The sequence below is a fragment of the Bombus impatiens genome, unplaced genomic scaffold (assembly GCF_000188095.3).
Source record: "Bombus impatiens unplaced genomic scaffold, BIMP_2.2 scf_0114, whole genome shotgun sequence".
NCBI classification, from domain to species: domain Eukaryota; kingdom Metazoa; phylum Arthropoda; class Insecta; order Hymenoptera; family Apidae; genus Bombus; species Bombus impatiens.
This window is the reverse complement of record NT_176533.1, coordinates 2,105,881-2,128,026: the sequence shown is the minus strand read 5'-3', so window position 1 is coordinate 2,128,026 and position 22,146 is coordinate 2,105,881. Positions and strand designations below refer to the sequence as shown.

General features: G+C 30.1%; 4 protein-coding genes and 1 long non-coding RNA gene across 7 annotated transcripts in view; 2 read left to right on the top strand and 3 right to left on the bottom strand.

Annotated features, from left to right (window-relative positions):
• Positions 1-8,043, top strand: part of LOC100746443 (polypeptide N-acetylgalactosaminyltransferase 5) — an 8,861-nt gene extending 818 nt beyond the window's left edge. Inside the window, exons 2-8 of one of the 2 annotated variants that reach the window (XM_033318779.1) lie at positions 1-632; positions 1,334-1,652; positions 2,191-2,368; positions 3,409-3,589; positions 5,492-5,730; positions 5,813-5,947; positions 6,025-8,043. In XM_033318779.1, the coding sequence (XP_033174670.1) occupies positions 14-632; positions 1,334-1,652; positions 2,191-2,368; positions 3,409-3,589; positions 5,492-5,730; positions 5,813-5,947; positions 6,025-6,174 (1,821 nt within the window). In that variant the 5' untranslated portion in view covers positions 1-13 and the 3' untranslated portion in view covers positions 6,175-8,043. Of the gene's footprint in view, positions 633-1,333; positions 1,653-2,190; positions 2,369-3,408; positions 3,590-4,676; positions 4,858-5,491; positions 5,731-5,812; positions 5,948-6,024 lie in introns of both variants that reach the window. The other variant, XM_024364892.2, reaches the window with a different exon arrangement.
• On the bottom strand, positions 4,660-5,485 carry LOC117151212. The gene is made up of 2 exons (XR_004460969.1): positions 5,256-5,485; positions 4,660-4,878 (listed from the first exon to the last, which is right to left on the bottom strand). It is a non-coding gene; the product is annotated as an uncharacterized LOC117151212 (long non-coding RNA).
• A 679-nt stretch (positions 8,044-8,722) lies between the features above and the next one.
• LOC100746723 (60S ribosomal protein L37a) lies at positions 8,723-9,697 on the bottom strand. The gene is made up of 3 exons (XM_003486486.4): positions 9,550-9,697; positions 8,975-9,103; positions 8,723-8,898 (listed from the first exon to the last, which is right to left on the bottom strand). Exons 1-3 carry the CDS (start codon positions 9,550-9,552, stop codon positions 8,752-8,754), a joined length of 279 nt encoding a protein of 92 aa, XP_003486534.1. The 5' UTR covers positions 9,553-9,697; the 3' UTR covers positions 8,723-8,751.
• A 1,433-nt stretch (positions 9,698-11,130) lies between these two features.
• Positions 11,131-15,179, top strand: LOC100746326 (SH3 domain-binding glutamic acid-rich protein homolog). 2 transcript variants are annotated; one of them, XM_003486482.4, is made up of 5 exons: positions 11,131-11,570; positions 13,202-13,384; positions 13,572-13,718; positions 13,926-13,966; positions 14,151-15,179. In XM_003486482.4, exons 1-5 carry the CDS (start codon positions 11,526-11,528, stop codon positions 14,314-14,316), a joined length of 582 nt encoding a protein of 193 aa, XP_003486530.1. In that variant the 5' UTR covers positions 11,131-11,525; the 3' UTR covers positions 14,317-15,179. The 2 variants fall into 2 exon arrangements, with proteins under 2 accessions (XP_003486530.1, XP_012236409.1); XM_012380986.3 differs by lacking the exon at positions 11,131-11,570 and adding an exon at positions 11,675-12,286.
• A 687-nt stretch (positions 15,180-15,866) lies between these two features.
• LOC100746206 (uracil phosphoribosyltransferase homolog) lies at positions 15,867-21,744 on the bottom strand. The gene is made up of 7 exons (XM_033318769.1): positions 21,521-21,744; positions 21,323-21,365; positions 20,729-20,878; positions 20,529-20,673; positions 20,316-20,446; positions 19,951-20,014; positions 15,867-16,642 (listed from the first exon to the last, which is right to left on the bottom strand). Exons 1-7 carry the CDS (start codon positions 21,655-21,657, stop codon positions 16,587-16,589), a joined length of 726 nt encoding a protein of 241 aa, XP_033174660.1. The 5' UTR covers positions 21,658-21,744; the 3' UTR covers positions 15,867-16,586.
• Between the last annotated feature and the right edge of the window lie 402 nt (positions 21,745-22,146).

Here is a 22,146-nt window from a genome sequence, read left to right as displayed (position 1 = left end):
CCCCCGACACAACATGTTCCGCTCTAAAATTCGCATTCACACGTGTCGAGTGATACTGCTCACGTCGCTGGTATGGTTCCTGGTGGACGTGATGGTGCTGATGCACTATTCGGATTGCATCGGAGGGTCCGGATGGGGTTGCACGGAGAATAACAAACAACAGCAAACGTTAACCGAAGAAAATTTACCTCATTCGAAAGAAGCCTTAATGAAAGAAGAGGAACAGATACAGTCGGCTGGACAAGCGAGCAAAAGCCGATACAAACAATCGGAATTACATTTATGGAGGCCAGCTAAGGTCGTCCGAGAGAACAAAGGGATGCCTGGCGAGGTGGGTGCGGCGGTACACATTTCGCCGGAAGACGAGGCCAGGCAACAGGAGCTGTTCAAACTGAACCAATTCAACCTGATGGCCAGCGATATGATCTCGTTGAATCGGTCACTCAAGGATATTCGATTAGAGGGCTGCAAGACCAAGAAGTACAACAAGTACCTGCCGGATACTAGCATCGTGATAGTGTTCCACAATGAAGCATGGAGCACGTTGTTGAGGACTGTTTGGTCGGTCATTAATCGGTCTCCGCGTACATTGTTAAAGGAGATCATATTGGTAGATGATAAGAGCGAGCAAGGTGAGCCTGAGAATGGTTGGTGGTAGAGGAACTGGGATGGTCTGGTCTTGGGAGTGGTCTGAATAGATGGGTGCGGTTTTGAATGAGTTCATGAGGTTTTGTATTCGTGCGCTTCTCCAGTAGAGAAACCATTCCATTGGTGGGTAAATCTAAGGTTAACGTGTATACGTTGGTTAAGGAATATAACAGCATTTTTAAGTTTAGCATCGTGTTAGATATTTTTGTTTCGCTTTCTTTGAAGAAGTGAAAGGGATTATATATTCTATATATATATCTTATAGATTCTAAGATACTTTTCTATATGCTTTCTTATTTATATAATTGCCATTCTATTTCTTTCTTTTTTCTATATTTTAAAATATCTTTCATTCGGTCTAAGCAAATTGTGTAAACATTCTCAAAATCTTGGACGATTGCACGCTTTTCTTTCACATTCTACTTTCAAATACTCGATCCTTCTACTGATTTCTAACATTAGAAACTCAACCCAAATGATTCACAATAAACATTCACACCAAATGTCTAGAATGTGAAAGTAGCAGGGAAACGTAGCATTACATAGAATTTAATTATTGTCAAGTCAACCAGTTCCTACTGCCGCAATGGATGTATTATTTTTCAATATTCAGTCATTGTGATCTAGTAAACATTGCTTTCACTTCTCTACGCTTTTTTGCTCACGCCATGCACTCGATTCGTAGATCACTTGAAGCAAGACTTGGAGGACTATGTAAAAACGTTACCGGTCCCTACATATGTGTACCGTACAGAGAAAAGATCTGGTCTGATCAGAGCTAGGCTCCTTGGAGCGAAACACGTGACAGGACAAGTTATAACGTTCCTAGACGCTCATTGCGAATGCACAGAAGGTTGGCTGGAGCCTTTGCTATCCAGGATCGCTGAAGACAGGACAACCGTTGTCTGTCCCATCATTGATGTGATTAGCGACGATACCTTTGAGTACATTCCGGCCAGCGATATGACGTGGGGTGGTTTCAATTGGAAACTGAATTTTAGATGGTAAGGACCACTCGATTGACTTTGTGAACAAAGTTCTGTGGCTGAAGACTGTGACTGTGACAATTTCCAAGAGCCGAGGTCATAATCACTTGAGTTCATGTCTGTACATCATTACATGGCTATTTGTTATATTCGTTTCATGCTTGTTTAATAAACAATTTAATGTCGAACGATTTCTAAAAATTAAAGTTCTAATGACTCGAACTACATTAGATTATGTTCAACTTTATATCTAAAGCAAGGCCACTATTTCTATATAATTCCTATGTATTTTATCTTTTTAAAATTATCTCCTATATTTGTTTTACATTTGTTTGTTAAACAGCTTACTTACTACGAGACGATACCCAAAAATTGTAATTCTAATGATTCAGGCTATGCGGATTATTTTTCAGATTACCTTTAATTCTTAACTGTAAAAAGAAAAGACTAGCCTTTGTTCCACAAGCCTTTATTGTCATCTTCATGACAATATTTTCTACCGATAGATTGAATTTTTTAATTCATTTACTAACGCGAAGTTTCGTTAATCTTCAAGGTACAGGGTGGCGCAAAGAGAAATGGACAGAAGATTAGGGGATAGAACAGCCCCTCTGAGAACACCGACGATGGCCGGCGGTTTATTTTCTATTGATAAGGATTATTTTTACGAATTGGGAGCGTACGACGAGGGCATGGATATTTGGGGCGGTGAAAACCTCGAAATGAGCTTCCGGGTGAGTATTGATCGATGACAGTATTTACTTTATGCGGTCAGACTATTTAAATGAAAATGAAGTTATAAAACGCGAATAAATAAAAGTGTTTTGGTCATGGAATACGTGCGTGTGCTATTCAAATTCACATCTAGTTAATTAATAAAATAAATAATAATAGCAGTAAAATAATAGTTAATAATTTATATATATAAATCGTTTCTTTTTTTTTTTTTTTATCATTTGCTTTCACAGCTAATTGCTCGTTCTTAATGCTATTGGCTCGATGAAAAACTTTCCTTTCTCTGTTATCTATCTGTAGCTGTTTGTTCGATCCTCTCTTGTGTGGCAGAACTTTTTTATTCGATAATTAACACGAGAATTTGAAGAAATTAAAAATACAAAGGCTCCTTGAAAGCTCTAGAGTTAAAAGTAATCGATAATTTTGATCAGAATTGGGCGCTTTGTCTAAAATAATTATCCGAATATTATTAATTCCATTTCATCGAATAATTCATCCGGATAAAACTTGTTCATTATATCCATAACAAATTATCTTCTCCGTTTCATTATCATTTATTGACATAATTAACAGAATAATTATTGTAAAATTATTCAAATCATAATACAAATAATCGTTAATTGTTTTTGCCCCCCCCCCACTTAATTTTGTGAGCGTCTCTCGCGTTTCACGCATACTTAATTAATTGCTGGGTATTATTATTGATATTATTTAAATAGCACTAACTTCTCATCGCCGCAGTGATTACTATAACTAATTTAATAATAACAATTCGATCAAATTCGTAATCGAATAAAGTCTAATCCGGATAAATATCTATTCGATCGGATAATTTTGATTTGTTACTTGCAATTAAAATTTCTCGTTTCTTTATAATAAATTATCGTGAAAAGATTTTGCCCAACACCGTTTGTTACACACATTGGATTTATTTATTAAATAATCTAGTGAAACGTTTGAGTTTGTGATCCCAAAATACACAGGGGGTTTAGCTATGGACATTTTCATCTTCATTTGTGAAGTCATAAGTACCTTGTAGGTATGGCAATGCGGTGGGACGTTAGAAATCAGTCCATGTTCACATGTTGGACATGTGTTCCGAGACAAGAGTCCGTATACATTCCCTGGTGGTGTCAGCAAAGTAGTTCTACACAATGCGGCTAGGGTGGCCGAAGTCTGGATGGATGAGTGGAGAGATTTTTACTATGCCATGAACCCAGGTTAGATAACAGCGTGTATCATTTCATTTGTATACTTTGTTTTCTTTCTTAATTCAAGTATCAATTAATAGACAGTTAATTATAGCTAGCCAATTGATAGTCAATTTGTTAAGCCTCCTCGAGTTTTGCTGTAGAGAAGTGTGCATTTTTCTTTCTTTTAATTATCTACAAACGAAAATATATAACAACGATAATGTACTGTAAGAAAGATAAAGAAAGTAAGAACAATTGTAAGTTTAACGTTTGCCATCACATGCTAAAAAAATTGTATAAACTAAAAGTTACATAAAATACATTAGTATGTATAACTTAATTAAAAAGTAAGATTGCGAGCATTTACATGTACTTGACGGGTATCTGATACAACCAATGCTATAATATTATTCAGATAAAAACGTTGTATTATAGCACACTTTTTTATTTACTTCGAATAAAACATTCGATAGAGTATTAATCTAGCGTATCAAAATAATTTCGTAAATATCTTTATAGCTAGTAACGGTCTATACATTAGAAATATTAACACCCATAGCTATATGTAGTTGATTTATATTTGACTCTAAAATTAATCTCAAGTGTGTTTTTTTTTCTTTTTAGTGTGATATTAACCAAATTATCTTTTAGCATTTACCATCCAATTTTATATTAACATAAATGTATATCACATATTTTTATCTAAATATATAATATATTTTTTTTCTCTGTGTGTGTGCGTGCGTGCGTGCGTGCGTGCGTGTGTGTACGCGCGTGTGTACGCGCGTGTGTGTGTTAAAGAATTCTGGATATTCTAGTTACATTTAGCCATGAGATTTAATTTGCAGGAATACTGTTGATTTGTTTGTGGATTTACAAATATATTTTGGTATAGTCTTAACCACTCATCCATCCAGCCGACTAACAAAATAAGTTTGCTTGCTTCTTTGTTTGATACATTTTATAAGCAACGATATTATAGGTACCAAGAGAGGAGAACACGAGCGTCCATCTAATCTGAACCTTTTTAATGTATTAGATCTTTTTGTTTCTTGTTTGTTTATAAACTATCCATTTGTAATTGCTAACATACTAACAGAACTGAGTTGGTTAGATATGGATGTGTGGTGGGACATTGGAGATCGCAACGTGCTCGCACGTCGGTCATGTATTCCGTAAGTCAACACCATATACATTCCCTGGTGGTACCAGCAAGATAGTGAACCACAACAATGCGCGACTCGCAGAGGTCTGGTTGGACCAATGGAAGTACTTCTATTACAACATTAATCCAGGTAGCACTAACACCAGCATTTCTGGAAAGAGAATAGACTGCAATATCGCTAACATCATCTTAAACTTTCTTTTTTCTTTTTGGGATTCTATCTCTATCTCGCATGAACTTTTTTCTATCGGGTGATTGGTACGCTTTTATAAGTTGCATTTAACTATAAAGCTTAAGTGCAGTTGGATACCAGCTACATGCGCATATATCAGATACCCGTTAATATTAGGAAACTAATGGAGAAGTTCCTTTTTGTTTCGTCCATCTCTAAAGCAAGAAAATGCTCTATATAATAGATGTAATCTCAAGAAAGAGGGTTATAATAGAAAATAAAAGACACAGTGAAGATATTACTCTATTCGATCTAAAGTTTCCTTACATTTTATCTTGAAAGAGGTACAGACTTACTTTTTCAAATTTAACATGTTAAGAAAGGTCAATGTATGATAGCACAATTATTTCCAATAGCAAGCATATAGCATCAGTACAGCACACGTGGCAATGTCTTTATTTTGGCACATACTTTTAACACACATCCGTCTTTCAGTGAACAGTTATATGTATAAGCACACTATCGCATTATAAAGTTTGTAAATATTAAGCAAATATTATTATTATTATTCAATTGTTCCTTCTGTTCATAGGAGCCCGAAACGTAGCTGTTGGAGATGTATCTGAAAGAATTAAGTTAAGGGAACGTCTTAAGTGTAAAAGCTTTAGGTGGTATTTGGAGAATATTTATCCAGAATCTCCTATGCCACTAGATTATTATTATTTGGGTGATGTACAAAACGTTGAGACACAATCTTGTTTGGACACTATGGGTAGGAGAACAGGTGAAAATGTTGGAATTAGTTACTGTCATGGATTAGGTGGTAATCAGGTCAGTAACTAAATCTTCTTGATTTCTTTGAACGTAGTAGATTTTTCAGTATTGTTGAAATATAATTTTTTGTTTTAATTAGGTGTTTGCTTATACTAAACGACAGCAAATTATGTCTGATGATATGTGCCTTGATGCAGCTAGTCCCCAAGGTCCTGTCAAAATAGTGAGATGTCATGGTATGGGTGGAAATCAAGCATGGGTTTATAACGAAGAGGTATGATGTAAATAATTTAAACGCAATTTTTTTAAAAAAGTAATGATATTTCAATAAAATATACGTTTATTTTTTAGACAAAAATGATCAAACATACTAATACAGGACATTGCTTGTCGAAACCTCGTTCAAACGACGCTATGCAACCTGTATTAGCACCTTGTGATCCGCATAACATCGGCCAAAAGTGGATTATGCGCAGTAAATTCAAATGGCAAGCTAGCTAATACGAGGTGTTTACAAGTGCAACATTTATATGTAATACTTGTTGATTTATTTAATACTACATTGAAGGACTGATACTCAAGAGACTTCCATACATTGAAAAATCAAGGAGAAGCACTAGTATTGTACTTCATAAAAACAATTCAGTATCACGTTTTGTCGATCTATTAAACGTCGATGGGATTAATAGTGATCATAAACAAGAAATTGATTACACCTTGAAACTGAGAGATTGAGGTTGATGCTTTTTAGTTATATAGGATTTATTTACTGTTACTAACAGTATCGTGTATTTACTGTCATTTTTCATGGTATGCCTTCATTGATAAATGCACAAGTGTTGAAAGAAAGAAACCTATTTCCGACTGTGTATGGATATACACAAGTGATACAAAGAGACATGTATGCGGACATTCTTCTTTTTTTTCTTTTCTAGTAAACAGTAGAGAGGAAAGCATATCAGACCATTGTTATAAATAAATAATTGTTAATACAAAAGAGAGACATATTTGATAATATGGGATGAGTGCAATGCTGGATGACTGGAAGATATATCAGTGCACTGAAACACAGATATGTTAATAGTATAAATGACGTATTACTACAGGGAATGAATGATGGAATGCTAGTGGAATTATTGTGACACTACCGATTACGATTTAGAACTTGTATTGTACAATTTTCTAGCAATTAGGGAAGAGCACTGGATCTTTTTATACTGATATTTCTAACAGTTCCTTGTTGCATCTCGTTCATATATAATTTAGTTGTTACTTTCTTTTTATTCGTTTAAAAAGATAAATGTACTTATACCTGAATTCGCCATAGCAATATGAGATTAACGAGATATCGTTTAAGAGTATAAAAAAACTACTATTGTCTGTTATTCACTATACTGTTATACTTTAAATACTTTCTTAAATTCAAGACAAAATGTCTTCCGCATTTTCTTAACAAAAAGAAATGCTAGATATCTTTATGATGTTCTAACATTTTACATAGCTATAATTCTTCATAGATTTGGACCATTTTTGTTTTCTGCATATTTAAAGCGTGCTAAAAATTTAGAGTGCAATATTCTTATCCAATAAGACATAACGGAAAAACATTTCGTGTAACTAATGTAAAAATGTTGTTATTAGATTCTGGCGCCCTTCCCTTGCATTACATTAAACTAAAATTAAACATCTTTCGTACTTTGAAAGAAGAGGAAAGGTAGTCAACAAAGTAAAGCAATGTTTCTGGAAAATGTTCGCTAATAGTTATACTTACATTCAAAGCTGGGGGAAGAAATTAACTGATTCTATAACTTTAAACGCGCGCGCGCGAAGAAACGCATTAAACTACATTTATAATATATTAAAATATATATGACACTAAAATTTCAATTTAGGAACCTTAATGTCAAGGAATATACTCAATCTTAAGTTACATGAAAGAATGGTGATGGTGCAACAAATTATCGCGTCTTTACAGCTTAATTATATATTTAATTATTCGTGCAAGGCGATAGTATTTATTTTTGTACAGCAGTTAATTTTTATTAAATCAATATATTATTTGAATATGCGTTTAATTGTATTAGCAGAATTTGTAGATAATTTGTTAGTCTTTTAAACTGATAACATTTAGTTAAATTCAAGTAAGTGCACAAAATATAGAAAAAAAAAGATAAAGTCAATAATAATTTGTAAACAAATTTTTAATCTTATAAATTATCCATCGCATCGTGAATTTATACGTATTGTTTTATCATCTTTATTTTACTTCATCTTAGGCTTAGAATTAGAATTATTTATAAAAATTATATTATTAACAAAAATAATTGTAAGAATTACATTGGAACATTAAAGATTACTTATTGGCACACACATACGAATTAATAAAATTTATTTTTAAGAAATTTTCTGTTTCATCAGAATATTTATGCATATGTATGTAAATACCATTTAAGTAAAAAAATCTACTTTTTCTATCGTTTATAATAAAGTTAAATACTAGAATGAACATACCTTCAAAGACAATAAAATATTCTATATGTTCTATTGAATTAAAATAATATATGTGCATAATATTTAATTTCAACAAACAGTACTTTTAATATATTTTTTTTAAATTCCATATTTCTTTAAATATTAGTTAATTTAATCGAGATAATATGTATTCCTTTTTTATGAAAAGTTCTCATCAAATAACCAAAAGAAAAAAATTTATGAGAATTATAAAATTATTCTAGCGGAATTTAATATACATTATTAGAACAATGAAAACATAAATATAAGTAGATATATCATAATTTTGATGTGCCTCCAAAATAATTTCTAAATATTCTTTCTAATAAAAAAGAAAAATTCTACCCTCATATTATCAAATATTGCTTCAAAAAATTTAAGTCTTATGTATCATGTTAAATTGTCATGAATCTATTAAATACAACACAAAATAATCTTGTTTTTTAATATTATCCCTTTACCAGAATAAATCTAGTAACTAATATCTTACAACTAAGTAGTATTAAAGAATCAAAGGATTAAAATAAAATGGACAAAATATCATTATGAACTACATATTACATTTATTTACTGTTCTTTAACTTCACGTAACCTCCTGACAGCAGATCTGACAGAAGCAGCAGCTGTTGTTGAATATACCCATGCACCTCCAGCAACAGTCCTCTTGCAACGTTTGCAGGACCAGATACCCACTACACTCCGTTTCATAGCATCCTATAATAAAAGAAATAAAATAGAAATTGTAATCTTTATTTACTTCACATTTCTGATTATAGGATTTATCTCTCACCTTGCCACAGAAAGTGCAGGTGTATTTGCTGTGTTGGGTAATTTCCATTTTCTTAACCATCTTTCTGAGAGAGGCACCATATCGAGTACCATATTTACCAGTGATTCCAACTTTCTTCGTGCGTTTAGCCTAATAGATAGACATAATCGTATTTCATACATTAAATACATTTATCATTTATAGCCTAAATATATTTACAGATCACAACAATTGAAATGATAAAACATTTATTTACAAAAAAAACACTTGTTTGACACTAATAGGTTAACCAACCATAACCATGTTTATAATATTAATCTTTCTGACAAACTTTTATTATAAAAGAAATTAAATATATTGCATTATTTTGTTTCTATTTCATAATAATTAAAAGTTTATTGCAATATGACAATTAAATAGCGATTTAACTGTAAATGCAAACATAACCTCAAACCACTATTTCTACACAAATTATTTGCAATAGATAAACAATATATACAGAAACATTTTGTCGGTGATCCTTTTCAACGCAAAATTATTAACTTCATCAATATTTTAACAAGATTCACAAAATATTACCAAATAACAATTCTTACCATTTTGCACAAATATGATATACGTTCCAAAAGAACCGGAAAAGAGAAGAGACTTTAGAATCCGAAATTCACTACACGTCGTCACCGGAAATCGTAATGCAATGGTGCATTCACGAAAGGCGCGAATTTAAATCGCGCGTTACAGAAAATAAACAAAGACATCCTCGAGCGTACTCTTAAATAAATAGAATACTTAGAATAAGTTATCACGATCATTTTCATCGTTTTCGAAATACCTACAGCGGCTACAAAATGTATCGACAGACCATTGTATTTATTATAGTATTCATCTACTAATTAAATAGGTTCAAAGTACATTAAATTTCGTATTACGTATTTAGTAGTACTCTCATACAACTACAAAAGTTGTAATGACAATTAAATTTGATACTATAAAAATGAAATGCAGAACCTAACAAATTTCAATGTTTCCATTGAAAAATAAGGATGTGTGCCAATACTTTTTGTCTAAATCTCCTAATACAAGAACATACGTTTAAGTACAGCGGATATACAATCTCAAGTGACCAAAAAATTTTTATATTATATATATATTTTTACTATATATATTATATATATATATATTTTCCATGAATCATCTGCGTTGATCATGCAGAGTGAAAAGATGTAAATTCGGTTTTAAAAAACATTTCTCCTTCTATATCGCCACCTGTATTCTTATTCTGCGCGCCATTTTCAAACTTTTTCATTCCTCATTCTTATTGCACAAATCTGAATTGCTCTTTGAAGTCTGTCTTATATCGATTTTTACATTATGTTCTTATTCTGTTCGATAGAATGATCTTACAGAGTAACTACGGTTTTACATACAGAGTCTTACAGAGTACTTCTTACTCAGTTGTTCTTATTTTTATTTACTTAAATGATTATAAAATTATTCGATATTGTGACATTATAAAATTACAATGTGTCGTAAAAAATATATTTTTTCTTATATTTAATTAACGTTGTTATGTTTAATTAACGTTGTTTAATTAACGTCGAACATTTACCATAGATGATTTTTATAAATATATTATGTGTATTGTACGAAACTTTTTAAAATTTCGTTAGCACTATACTGAGACATAACTATCGTGATTATAATAGTCAAATTTGGAACCAGTCCGAAAATATATATAGAAGTTACAAGGAATTTATTGCAAACATATGCTTAGTGAAAAATTAGTATACAGTATGAATAGTAATCTTAAACATGCAATTAGAGCTAAAAACAATATCACTACACATTGTGGCTTATTAATACAGTAAATAATTAACTGTTTAAATATTTTAGTGGTTTTTGTGAAGTTTATGCTTTCAATAAATATCTTATAACTTTTATATTTTTATAACATTCCCAACACTGTTTTAAATTTTACTAATATAATCACGATATTCGAAATTCCAATACGTAATTTATATATAATGAATAATTTCAATATGTTTCGTGTAATATAAACATAAAAAGTTTCTAAGAGTGTTTGGATACTTTCATGAGCTAAGTAAGTAGTTTCTAGTCTCTTTGTCAAGGCTGGTCAAGGATTCGTCGTGTACACTGTGCAATGACGTGCATGAGAACGTTCCTATAACTGCCTAAATAGTATTATTTGTTTCAGTGTCCTTCATAGTTTGGTCAATAGTAGACTCTACACTACTCTGCAATCTTTAATTCATCACAAGTCACAAGCACCCCACCTACAGAAAAAAAAGAAGAAAAAAAATAGAAACAGTGACGTGTAGACGAACATTGAGAACGCTCGAAAACTGGCCTGAAATGACGTAGCCAGTGGATCCCAGACTAAGACTAGCCAAACCCGTGCGCGTTAAATCAGTGTTGCTCACTGTTGGCGATCCGCGGGCTAATAGTCTATAGTGATTCACTGATCGCTTATCACTCCGCGAAACCGCTAACCGTGGCACACGTCGAATAGAAGCGCGAGAGTGTCAATTGGTAACAAAAGCACCGGTTAACGATGGTTGTTAAAGTCTACATATCGGGTATCAGCGGCAACAAGGAAGTGAGTGGAAAAAGAACGTAACCAAAGAATATCAAGATATTTTATCTCCGAGACCGAGTAACGAGAAAGAGAGAATGTGTGCGTGCCTGTGTGTAGACCTATTATATATATGTGTATGTGACTTAGAAGAGAATGCCAGATTTACGGGCACCTGAATTCTTATTTGATATTTTCACGTTGGATCGAGTTACGTCGGAAAAACTTCACGGTCGAGGCGTCGATTAACGACCGATAATGTCATCGAGTGAAAATCCTTATTGAATGTGACACACTACACGGTTTATCGATCGAAATGATTCATTTATATACGCGTCTAACGAAATGTAGTTATCCTTTGATTGGGTGTATTAAAGAACATATATATGTTAGATTCAGTTAACACGATTGCCACACGAATTTTATGTCCATATTTTACACTGTCAGTCGTAATGGATTAAAATATACTACACTATAATTTTTGCTGAATATTGTGTTGTATTTGCCCACTTTCTCTCTGACAGTGTTATCAAAGTCATTCACATTGTTGACAATTTTCTTCATGAAATTTATTTTAACCTCAAAAATTTAGTAACGTAGATCATTGATGACCATCGTGGCAATTAACGTGTTAAAAACTAATTGTACCTCGTAATTTTGTGAGAAATGTATACATGCAACGAAGAGATGCACAGAATGCCGAGGGATATGTATTCCTGGAATATAGCTACAGGTTTTGGGTAATCGAATCTTTGGATTAACAATAGGATTGTTAAAATGAATCTATTTGAAATCGTTCGTAGATATTTAGTAGATTACAACGACGCAGTTTCAGAGGTCTGAATGACATTTTGTAAAATGAATAAACGCTTGCTTTTTTTGTTTCGCTTTCCTTTTATGTATCTATTATTCTAACTATTTTGATACATATTTTGTACTTTAGTCGTGAATGATTCTATAATGTTTACGTTTGACGTTGTAAGGAGAATTTATGTGCCTTTGATCTTTTACTCGATTTTTACCTCAATCTCGATCCATGATCAATTTGTACCCATTTTTTCGGTACCATTTGTAATACCTTTAGATTTTAATAGTCGCTGATAAGATTATAACGGCATACGTTTTTGTTCAAATCGATACCTTACTTCATGTTGCACCAGAGACTGAAACAGATGAAGTTTCATTTACAACTTTCGAAACTTGGTCTTTTACTAGTAGACTGCGGATTGTTATGCATTTATGAAAAATTAGAAACTGCAAAACGTACAAAATACGTATAGTATGTAAAAATACATATAATATCTAAAGTATAATAATCTGTAATATTCAGTGGATGAAACACTTTTCTACGCAGGTTCTACTTATTTAGTTGCATTCATGAAAATTAAAATTTGCACTTGTCTACTTTTGTTAGTGGACTACTAATGTCCATGTGTTTATGAAAGATTTAAATGTGCAAAAGTATACATTATGAAATATAGGAAATATTCAAGTGAAATAAATTTTTATTTAAGTTCTATTTTTTATTTATGATAAAAATTAGTATATGAAATAAAGATATAAATTTGCATAAACATTCATAGCCTACTTATTAATAATTAAGTTTAGATCGTAAAGAAAATATCCAGGCTTTATATTTAACTGAATTCTTTTAGGTAAAAAAGAGGCAACAACGAGTATTGATGATATTAGATAGCAAAAATGTAGAGTATGAGACAATTGATATAACAGAACCAGGAAAGGAGATGGAAAAGGAATTTATGCAATCTAATGGTATTGCGAGAGATAGTAAATATCCATTACCTCCACAGATATTTAATGAAGATGAATACTGTGGGGTAAATGTCATTATATCAATTCTGACAATTTATAATCTAAGTTATAATAAACAATAATAATGATAAAAGCTAAGAAAATCTAGCTTCAGAAATTAATAGTAGCTTATACAAGATTCTAAAACTTAAACTAGAAATTCTCTAAATGTCACGCTTGAACTATAAATGATTATCATGAATCATCCCACAGGATTATGAAGATTTTGATTTGGCAAATGAAATGGATGAGTTGGAAGAATTTTTGAAAGTGGAACCACCTGCTAGTGGAAAAGAAAATGTTCCTGATTCAAATCAAAGTGAGGAAATTCAAGAAAATGGAAATACTACAAGTCGAGAGGTAAATATTATTGGTAATTGTAAGGTCCAATTGTAAGGAGAATGTTAAATGTACCCATATATGTTACTTAATCTATACGTATATATTTTTTTAACATTATTCAAAAACTTGATCTGTAAACATCTTAGTTATGTTCATTTGCCGGTGTTTTGTCCTTGGTACTAAATTTGTATCCTGTCCATACTAACTACTACATGTTTATTTTAGCCTTCCACAGACAAAGAAGCAGCTGCAATACAAGCAGAAAGGTAAGCACTATAGATATATTGATTGCATAATTTTGTGATCAATCGTTTAAATTGGACAATTGCTATAGCTGTAAATATGTGTAATTAAAATTATTTGTTTTTATTTATACATAACAAATTGTTTAAAAAATAAGAATTGTTTTATTATAGATATTTTAATTGCATTTTTTATTTGTTATCTTAGTGTTGAAGAAAGAACAACTTTACCAAGTGAAAATGTACAGTCAGATGAACCTAAATCTATAGAAAATGATGGTGAAACAAAGCCTGAAGAAGATACTACGGAACATACAGAAGAAAATGTTGAAAAAAATGAAGAGAAATCTGGTGATCAAGAGAAAGAAGAGTAGATGTGAAATAAACCCATATGATCGTGGGACATTTTATATTTCTTTAAAATCCTTGGTTTTCCACCGAAAAGGATATTTTATAAAAGCTATATTTATCACACTTCTAAGGCTGAGTGAAGGTACTGCCAAGATAATATTTCTGCTTTCTGCAGAAAATATAGTTCACAGTATAAATGAAGCATAAGCGATACTTTTATAGAAATATTTTATATTTGAAATCGAGCATGTTTTCACCATCAGATTTTTTATCTGACTAGAAGATAACGAATTTCACTTTTCTTCATATCAGTAGATAATATAAATTTTTTAATTTCTTATGCTGATATTTTACATTGTTTATATTATATTTTATTCTTTACTTTTAAACGAAGCTCTAATAATGTGCTAGGAGTAATAAATTTTCAGTATTGAGAACGCTTTTTTGTCCTGTTACTCGCTAAAACTATAGCAATGAATTTTAGATAGATAAATCCTACTTAGAAATTTATTTTTTTGTCTCAAATTTCTTATTCATTAATTATTCTTAATCATTTTATAATTACATTAAACTGTTTTTAAGAGTTTATTAAGTGTCCTTGTATATTTATCAGTGGTCCAAGCTATAAATTGTAGACTTACCATTTGTACTGAAGAATGGCTTCCATTTACAATGATTTGGTCTTAAATTGTACTAGTGTCATTTGATTGGTTTTGTACGAAATTTCTTAGTGTGTAGTAAGTTCGGACAGTACGACACTCAGTTTTGTATGAAATGCAATTCTTATAAAAGACGACACGAAATTAGTTATAATAGGTTGTACCGATGATGTCGTATGCACTAACAATTTTTTATGGTCAAATGCATCTTAAAATAATTCTCGCTATTACTTCCAAAAAACGTTAGGCTTAATATACATCAGATTTCTTAGTTGCACGTGATATATCTGATAAATTTGTTTAATTTGTTACGATTATATTTATAATCTAATTCGCATAGATATTCCATAATTGGAAACAGGAATAGGGTAATTTATAGCTGATTTCCTTTTCTCATGCTGAAAATGTTTACTTATGAGATCAAAAATGAGTGAAAGTTTAATGGAGACGTTAAAACCCTTTTATCAAAGGCCTATTCATTATTGTTTGTACAAAAAATTTAATACTGACTACATATATTTATGCAGTGTTACTCATCCAAACAGCTTGACATAGTTTGTTTTACGATATACACACTTACTGATCAGGTAATAGACGGGTATTAATCACGAACAAATTCAAAGCTTTATGCGAGTGTTATGAACTGTTTTATTATGAAATGAAGGTGTAAAGTATCAAGTTCATTACACTATGTTTATGCATGAGATAAAAAGCCTGACTAATTTTAATATAACGTACCGCAGCTTTTGAATATCAAATATATGCTATTAAAATCAGACTAGGAAAAAAAGAGAAATTAAAAAGCTTTACACATACGAATCAAAATGTCCACCTCGTTCTTATTAGAGAATGATATATTCACGAGCAACAGGTGTTGGACATGAGCATCACAGTTAATAAATTTTAACATTATATGTATTGAAAATATATATTTACAAGAACAATGTTCATTATACATGATATATATAAGTCATGCCAATCATTGTTACATACATATGAAAATTTACTAATAAATACCATAATAGAGAAGTTTAAAAATTTGTCTAATAATTCCACATATACAACTTTGTCATCTATGAAAATGTATCATACGAATCTATCCTATGTACCTGTCACTAATCAACATTAGCTGGCCATTAATTGAATTTATACATTCTAGGAATGTTTTTTGGTAAGTAAACTACTTTAACTTTATAAAACCTGATATTTCTCTTTTTAATAAAAAGCAATTTAATATACTTTGTAATGTTACACGTCAATTTGATGTTCAAAAATCGATCTAACTATCGTATTAACAATTTTATATATATTTATGTATTCTTCGTAGCATTAATTTTTAAAAATAAATATTTGTTTTCCATATTAACAATGAATAAAAGACTAGCATTAACGTTAATAAATACGAAAATAAAACATCGAGTATGTAGAAAGCAAGTTTGTCAAGTTTAATAGATAAATTAGCTATTTTTATGTAATAAACTGACTACAGAAATATTTTAAACGTATGGCATAATTACATTAAAAAAATATATTCCTTAACATTTTGGTAATTATTTTCAATTGAAATTTGTTAAAAAATGAAATTAAACTCTAACATCTGCATAACGTATGTGTATATTCGTAACACAAATTCTTCAAATATCTTTCCCTTGTATGTTTGTAGTCTCCCCTACGACGAAACGAGAACATCCTGGAAACAACAATTGTCGTGTTTTTGAAGTTTTTATGAAGATCTACAAGATAACTGTATACAATGAATAAAATTTTATACACATAAATTGTTGAAAAATATTAAAAATAATATTTAAACAAGTACAAAATTTTTCAACAAAATCAAATTCTTTTTAAATATTTAGTAATAGGAAGGAATACTTCAGCTATAGAAAGATATCACTTTATTTAAAATAAAAGGCAATGTACCTTAAAACATTTGCTTTTAAAGTATGTCTTTGTATTCACAAACGAATAAAAAAATAAATCACGTTTCATTTTTGTAAAGTTTTGTTTATTTTAAATTGTTTATGTTGGGTAATTAGTACTTGCTGTGAAATTTTATTCATATTTCTCAAGATATACATATTATACAATATTTTCACTAATATAAATTTATTGTGAATGCTATAAACGTTGAAAATTACTCTGTGGTAACTTACAGTATAACAGGTGTACAAGTATTGTTCGTAATAACAGACATCTGTGTACACTCAAATGATATAATATAATGCACATATGGTTCTTAAAATCACAGCTCTAGATACTGTAATGCAGCTCTTTTTATAGGCACGTTTCAAGGTAAATTGTTTTTTGAAGGGTCTACAGACTTTCAGAGTTTAAACCTTGTATGTCTCATAATAGAAAAAGGAGCAAAAAAATAAAAAGAAATAAAAAGAATGAAATCAGTAAAGAAAAGTTATAAAAGATAAAATATAATAATTATACTTTTAAAAAAGATTATTACATGTAAAAGCTGCATCATCAATTCTAGATACCATTCAACAGTCACACAAAAAATCTGATTAATATGATAGTGATATAGGTAGTGATAAGCTTCATAAATTTACATTTTTTTAACATTTTCCATAGTTAGAAAATTTGTATGTACTTTAGTAATACATAATAATTATAAAAATGGTTCTTCATTTTATAACAAATGATTTTAATTTGGTATATGTGACTATTTATGAAAAATGAAATCACATATTAGTATCGGTAAGTAACATTGTCATACATCATTTTGGTGTATGTTTTCAAAAACTTATGTTTAGTACTATGTTGAATATTATGTTAATATTTGTACTTATTCACACACTATTAGCATGTATTAAAACAAAATTAAACTCAACAGTTGACACTATTATAATGAGAATTAGGAGAAAATCGAAATACTAATGCCAAACATATTGTTGATGCAAAATATCATGTTTCGTTATGCAGATATTAAATGTTCTCATATCATTAATTTCATTGATCCATGATGATCCATGTTTACAATAAAATACATATCTATCTTGATATACAATACTATTTATATACAAATTGAAGAACAAGATGTTTAAATAATAAATAAATAACATTACTTAAATACATCTTGCAATACTTATTAAATTCAATTTAAGACGTGTACTTAAAAACAAAGTATTTCTATAATTTCCTTATTTATTAATTATATAATTGCTTTAACGACAAATTTATCCCAAAACAATTATCTAAACCTGTAGAGTGACTACCACATTATTATGCAAATTGCATTTTTAACTATTAAGTAAAAATTCTGTTTTATCATTCAGATAATGAAATATTCTGCATTATTTTATATTTTTTTGCTACAATTGTATGAAACTATTGGAAATTATCAAATAACTTACGTTGTATACAAAATTTCCAATATTATAGTTCACATTATAAATTAATATCATTTTTATAAATTTTATAAGTTACTATTTATAGCAACATGAAAAAACTGTGAGAAAATTAATATTCTTTTACATAGCATTTGAAAGACGTTATATATTGTTACTCTGTAACAAAATCATACTTTGTGAAATTCACAAAACATTGGCCTAAAATATGCTTTAAAAAATTAACTTTTTGTTGCTATTAAAATTGTAACAATCACTGAACTATAATTTTAATAAATAATTACATAAAAGATATTTTTCATTACACTTTGCGCATCATATAATGCATGTTTTACTGTGGGATTACTTGTTCTGTTGAAGTTCATAGTTCACAGTATATAGAGCAAAAAATAGAAAAAAGATTGTAATTGTTATATTATGCAGAGAAGATAAATCAATCTATATATGATTGATTTATCTAAATTAAATAATAATAAAACATATTACTTACAACTATACATTAAGAACAGAAAATCAATCTACAGAAGGTTCACATGATTTCTTAAATACAAATATAAATACACAGTTTTTAAAGTATATACTCTGAATACATGAGAACAAAATACATACATATTTGTATACATTCACTCAGGTATTAGTTGAAGAATAAACATAAAGCGTTCTTTCACGTTTTTTATACAATATTTCGGGAATATTGATTTAATAAACAAAGGGGTTTTTTATTATTGAAGATTATGAAGATTATGAATATAAATCGCAAATTGAAAACCATACATGAAAAGTGTCTCTAAAGTACCACACCTTTAAAATCTATATTTATACATTCTGCAATACCATAAAAATTAATTTGTAAAACATACATAAGATTATAAACAAGATAAATGCTTTTACAAAACTTGAATTACATAATACAGTATTGCCAACGCTATGTAAAATTCTCAATACTTTTTAAGAAACACTTTTCTTCTAGATATAACTTGTACTATATTGATTTTTTCTGTTTAGGTATATTAATAAAATTTTATATATATGCTATTTAAGCGTAATAATAGATATCAATACTGAAAATGATTAAATAATAAAGTTAATTGTAAGTAATAGTCAAAGCATTTTCTTTGACTATTTTGATAAGTAACTTAAACATTGTGCAAAATGTGCACATTTTTACTATGTGCAATTTTAACAATTGCGTGGAGATTTTTTATACTAAAACTTATGCAGTAACCATGTTTAATGAATTTTCATCTTTTTTATGTATAAATATTTAAATAAAAAATTAAGGAGGTATTTGCAAGTCAGAAGTGTAATGATAACAGAACATAAAAAATGATGTTGCTATTTTAAATATGTACTTCTTGTATGATGATGAATTATGTATTATGATTACACAATTGATCACACTGTTTGATATTTCCTTGCAATAAATCAAAAATAACTTACAAAAGTTAGCAGTGATAATGATATAAACAAAATATTAATATCTTTTTTCCTGTAGGACTTCTTTCTATAAACTGTATTATGCTTTATGATTATACTTTAGAGAAACATGTTACCTTCTGCACCTGATTTTCTATCAGTTCATCTATTGTAGATACTAACTTATGATATAATATGCTAATAAAATATAATTAATCCGTACCAAAGTATTTTTGTCCAAAATGATTTGGAGCAATGCTATGAATCTCTGATGTTAAAATTTTCATCTGTAAAAGAAAATTTATTTTCATTCAAACAAGTAAGATATGTTTACAATATAAAAATAGTTCGAAATAACTTAATTAATACATTCAGTAGAAAATGTCTTAAGGCAGTTCACTTTTTTAAAAGCTGTTAAAAAGTTAATATTTGTTATCAAGCTTATGATTTCAGGATCGGCAACTAATCTGCCTTTTGGGCTTAAAGTGAACTTAAAGAAAGTTTAAAGCCTAATGAAATAATCTTATGATTTGTGTACAGAAAGAAAGCATCTAATAAGATACTGTTATAATCAGAAAGTATACACACCTGAGGGAAGGCAGTGACTAGAGACTTAGCTGCAATTGGTGTACAAAATAAATTTGATAAAATGATATTTTCTTCAATTACATTATGTTCTTTTAGGACAGCAATTGCTTTTATCACAGTATTCCCAGTACCTTTCATTTAAAATAAATCATTGGTTTTACAATATTGTACACAAAAGAACTTAGATGTATGATGTAAAGCTGTTACACTTACTCATTATTGGATACATAAGTAAGACTTTCCTTTCAGATATATCATCTGGAAACTTTGCATAAACTACTTTGGCTTCGTGGGTGTCTGCATCACTTTCAACTAATATTTTTCCAATTCTTATACTACGACAGCAGTCTCTTAAACCCTGAAAATGCATTATAATTAATAAGCTTTTACAAATCGTTATTAATAAAATATACCTGTTCCATGGCTTCTCCGCTTCTTACTATAGACACTCCACAATTTCCTTTCTGATACTTCAAACCATTGTATTTGGCACCAGTTGGTGTAGTTACCACACATTTCGAAAAAGGTAATTGATTTAAACTTTCTTCTATCACTAGTCTTATCTAGAAATGTTTAATTTGCTGTGTACATGATCCCCAACTTATCATAGATATGTAAGTCATAAAATTAAAAAATACTATTACCATAAAAATATCGATTTGATACAATTCAATTACTTGTAATAAATTCTACAGAAAAAATATCAAATTAATATCATCTCTAATTACAGAAAATACAAAAATAGATTTCATTAGATAGAATTAACTATATTTTTCGGTGAAAGCATGAAAACACGATGCGTACAGTGGAGGAATGGCCACGTCTAACGAAACGATTTGTTCTCGAAAAAGGGACCAATATTATTAAATTTCTACTCATTATAAAACATATGTTTCACTCATGATGCATGCAGTTTTAGTCGTAAGTGCTTAAAACAGATAAATATTACCTCGAAAATGCATGACAATGCGTCAGAACATATAATTAAATAGAAAAACAAGACTCACCAGACGGTCGGCGTAGAACTTGAAATCGCTCCTCGTGGTGTTTCTGTAAACGGATATGCATTGTGTCCATTAAATTGTTTAATTGGAGGCAAACGACACAATGACACAATGCGCCGGCATCATGCCGGCATTTTAAAGCTAAAAAAAAATCTTTGTATACGTCGATACACGAATCATTTTCGCCGTCGGTTTACTTACTTGTCTCGCAATATAGTCTGCAGTTCCTTCACTTGATTATTGCATGGAAGGATTTTTAAGTTCGGCCCGTAAACATCACCGATATCGTTGCTTTCGTTTAATTTCTTTGGGATCGGTGTTACCTCCGTGCTACCCATGCTGATTTCTTGTATGCATGTACTAACTTCGTACTATCAGGTACTATAGTAAGTACTATGCGTAGCACTAGATACTATTATATTATGCAGAGATGAGAAGATGGGTAGGCAAAGGAATGTGGGTCTGATTGGTTATTTCTTGTAGACCCAATGCAATCATAAAGATACGCAATTGTATTGGTCAAAAGTGTTATATATATAGATACGATAATGTAATAACGCGCGATGGTAAGCTGGGCGATAAATACTGATATATATATATTTAGTATACGATATAATATGTATACATACTAGACATGTACATATCAATGGCGATAAAGAGCTGTGCCTCCCATTTTCTTATGCCGATCCGCTGCTCAACTTTTCATGTCTTTACAGATTGGTATAGGTACTTGTCTAGATGTTGAGTAAACGATGTTCACAGTATATATTCGCAACAAAATCCGGCAGACCAGCCATTAACGTGTTAACTAGAGTATCTATTTAAGA

Bases quoted from the DNA above. Each gene is read 5' to 3' on its own strand.
- LOC100746723 (XM_003486486.4), bottom strand. The intron at 8,899-8,974 runs GTGAGAGATAAA...CTTTTATTATAG, and splicing joins CCTGCACTTTCTGTGGCAAG to GATGCTATGAAACGGAGTGT.
- LOC100746326 (XM_012380986.3), top strand. From the start codon at position 12,221: ATGCAACGAAGAGATGCACAGAATGCCGAGGGATATGTATTCCTGGAA. The intron at 13,719-13,925 runs GTAAATATTATT...TGTTTATTTTAG, and splicing joins GAAATACTACAAGTCGAGAG to CCTTCCACAGACAAAGAAGC. The intron at 13,967-14,150 runs GTAAGCACTATA...TTGTTATCTTAG, and splicing joins GCTGCAATACAAGCAGAAAG to TGTTGAAGAAAGAACAACTT.
- LOC100746206 (XM_033318769.1), bottom strand. From the start codon at position 21,657: ATGGGTAGCACGGAGGTAACACCGATCCCAAAGAAATTAAACGAAAGC. The intron at 20,674-20,728 runs GTATATTTTATT...ATGCATTTTCAG, and splicing joins GCGGAGAAGCCATGGAACAG to GGTTTAAGAGACTGCTGTCG. The intron at 20,447-20,528 runs GTAAGTGTAACA...TTTAAATGAAAG, and splicing joins ACTTATGTATCCAATAATGA to GTACTGGGAATACTGTGATA.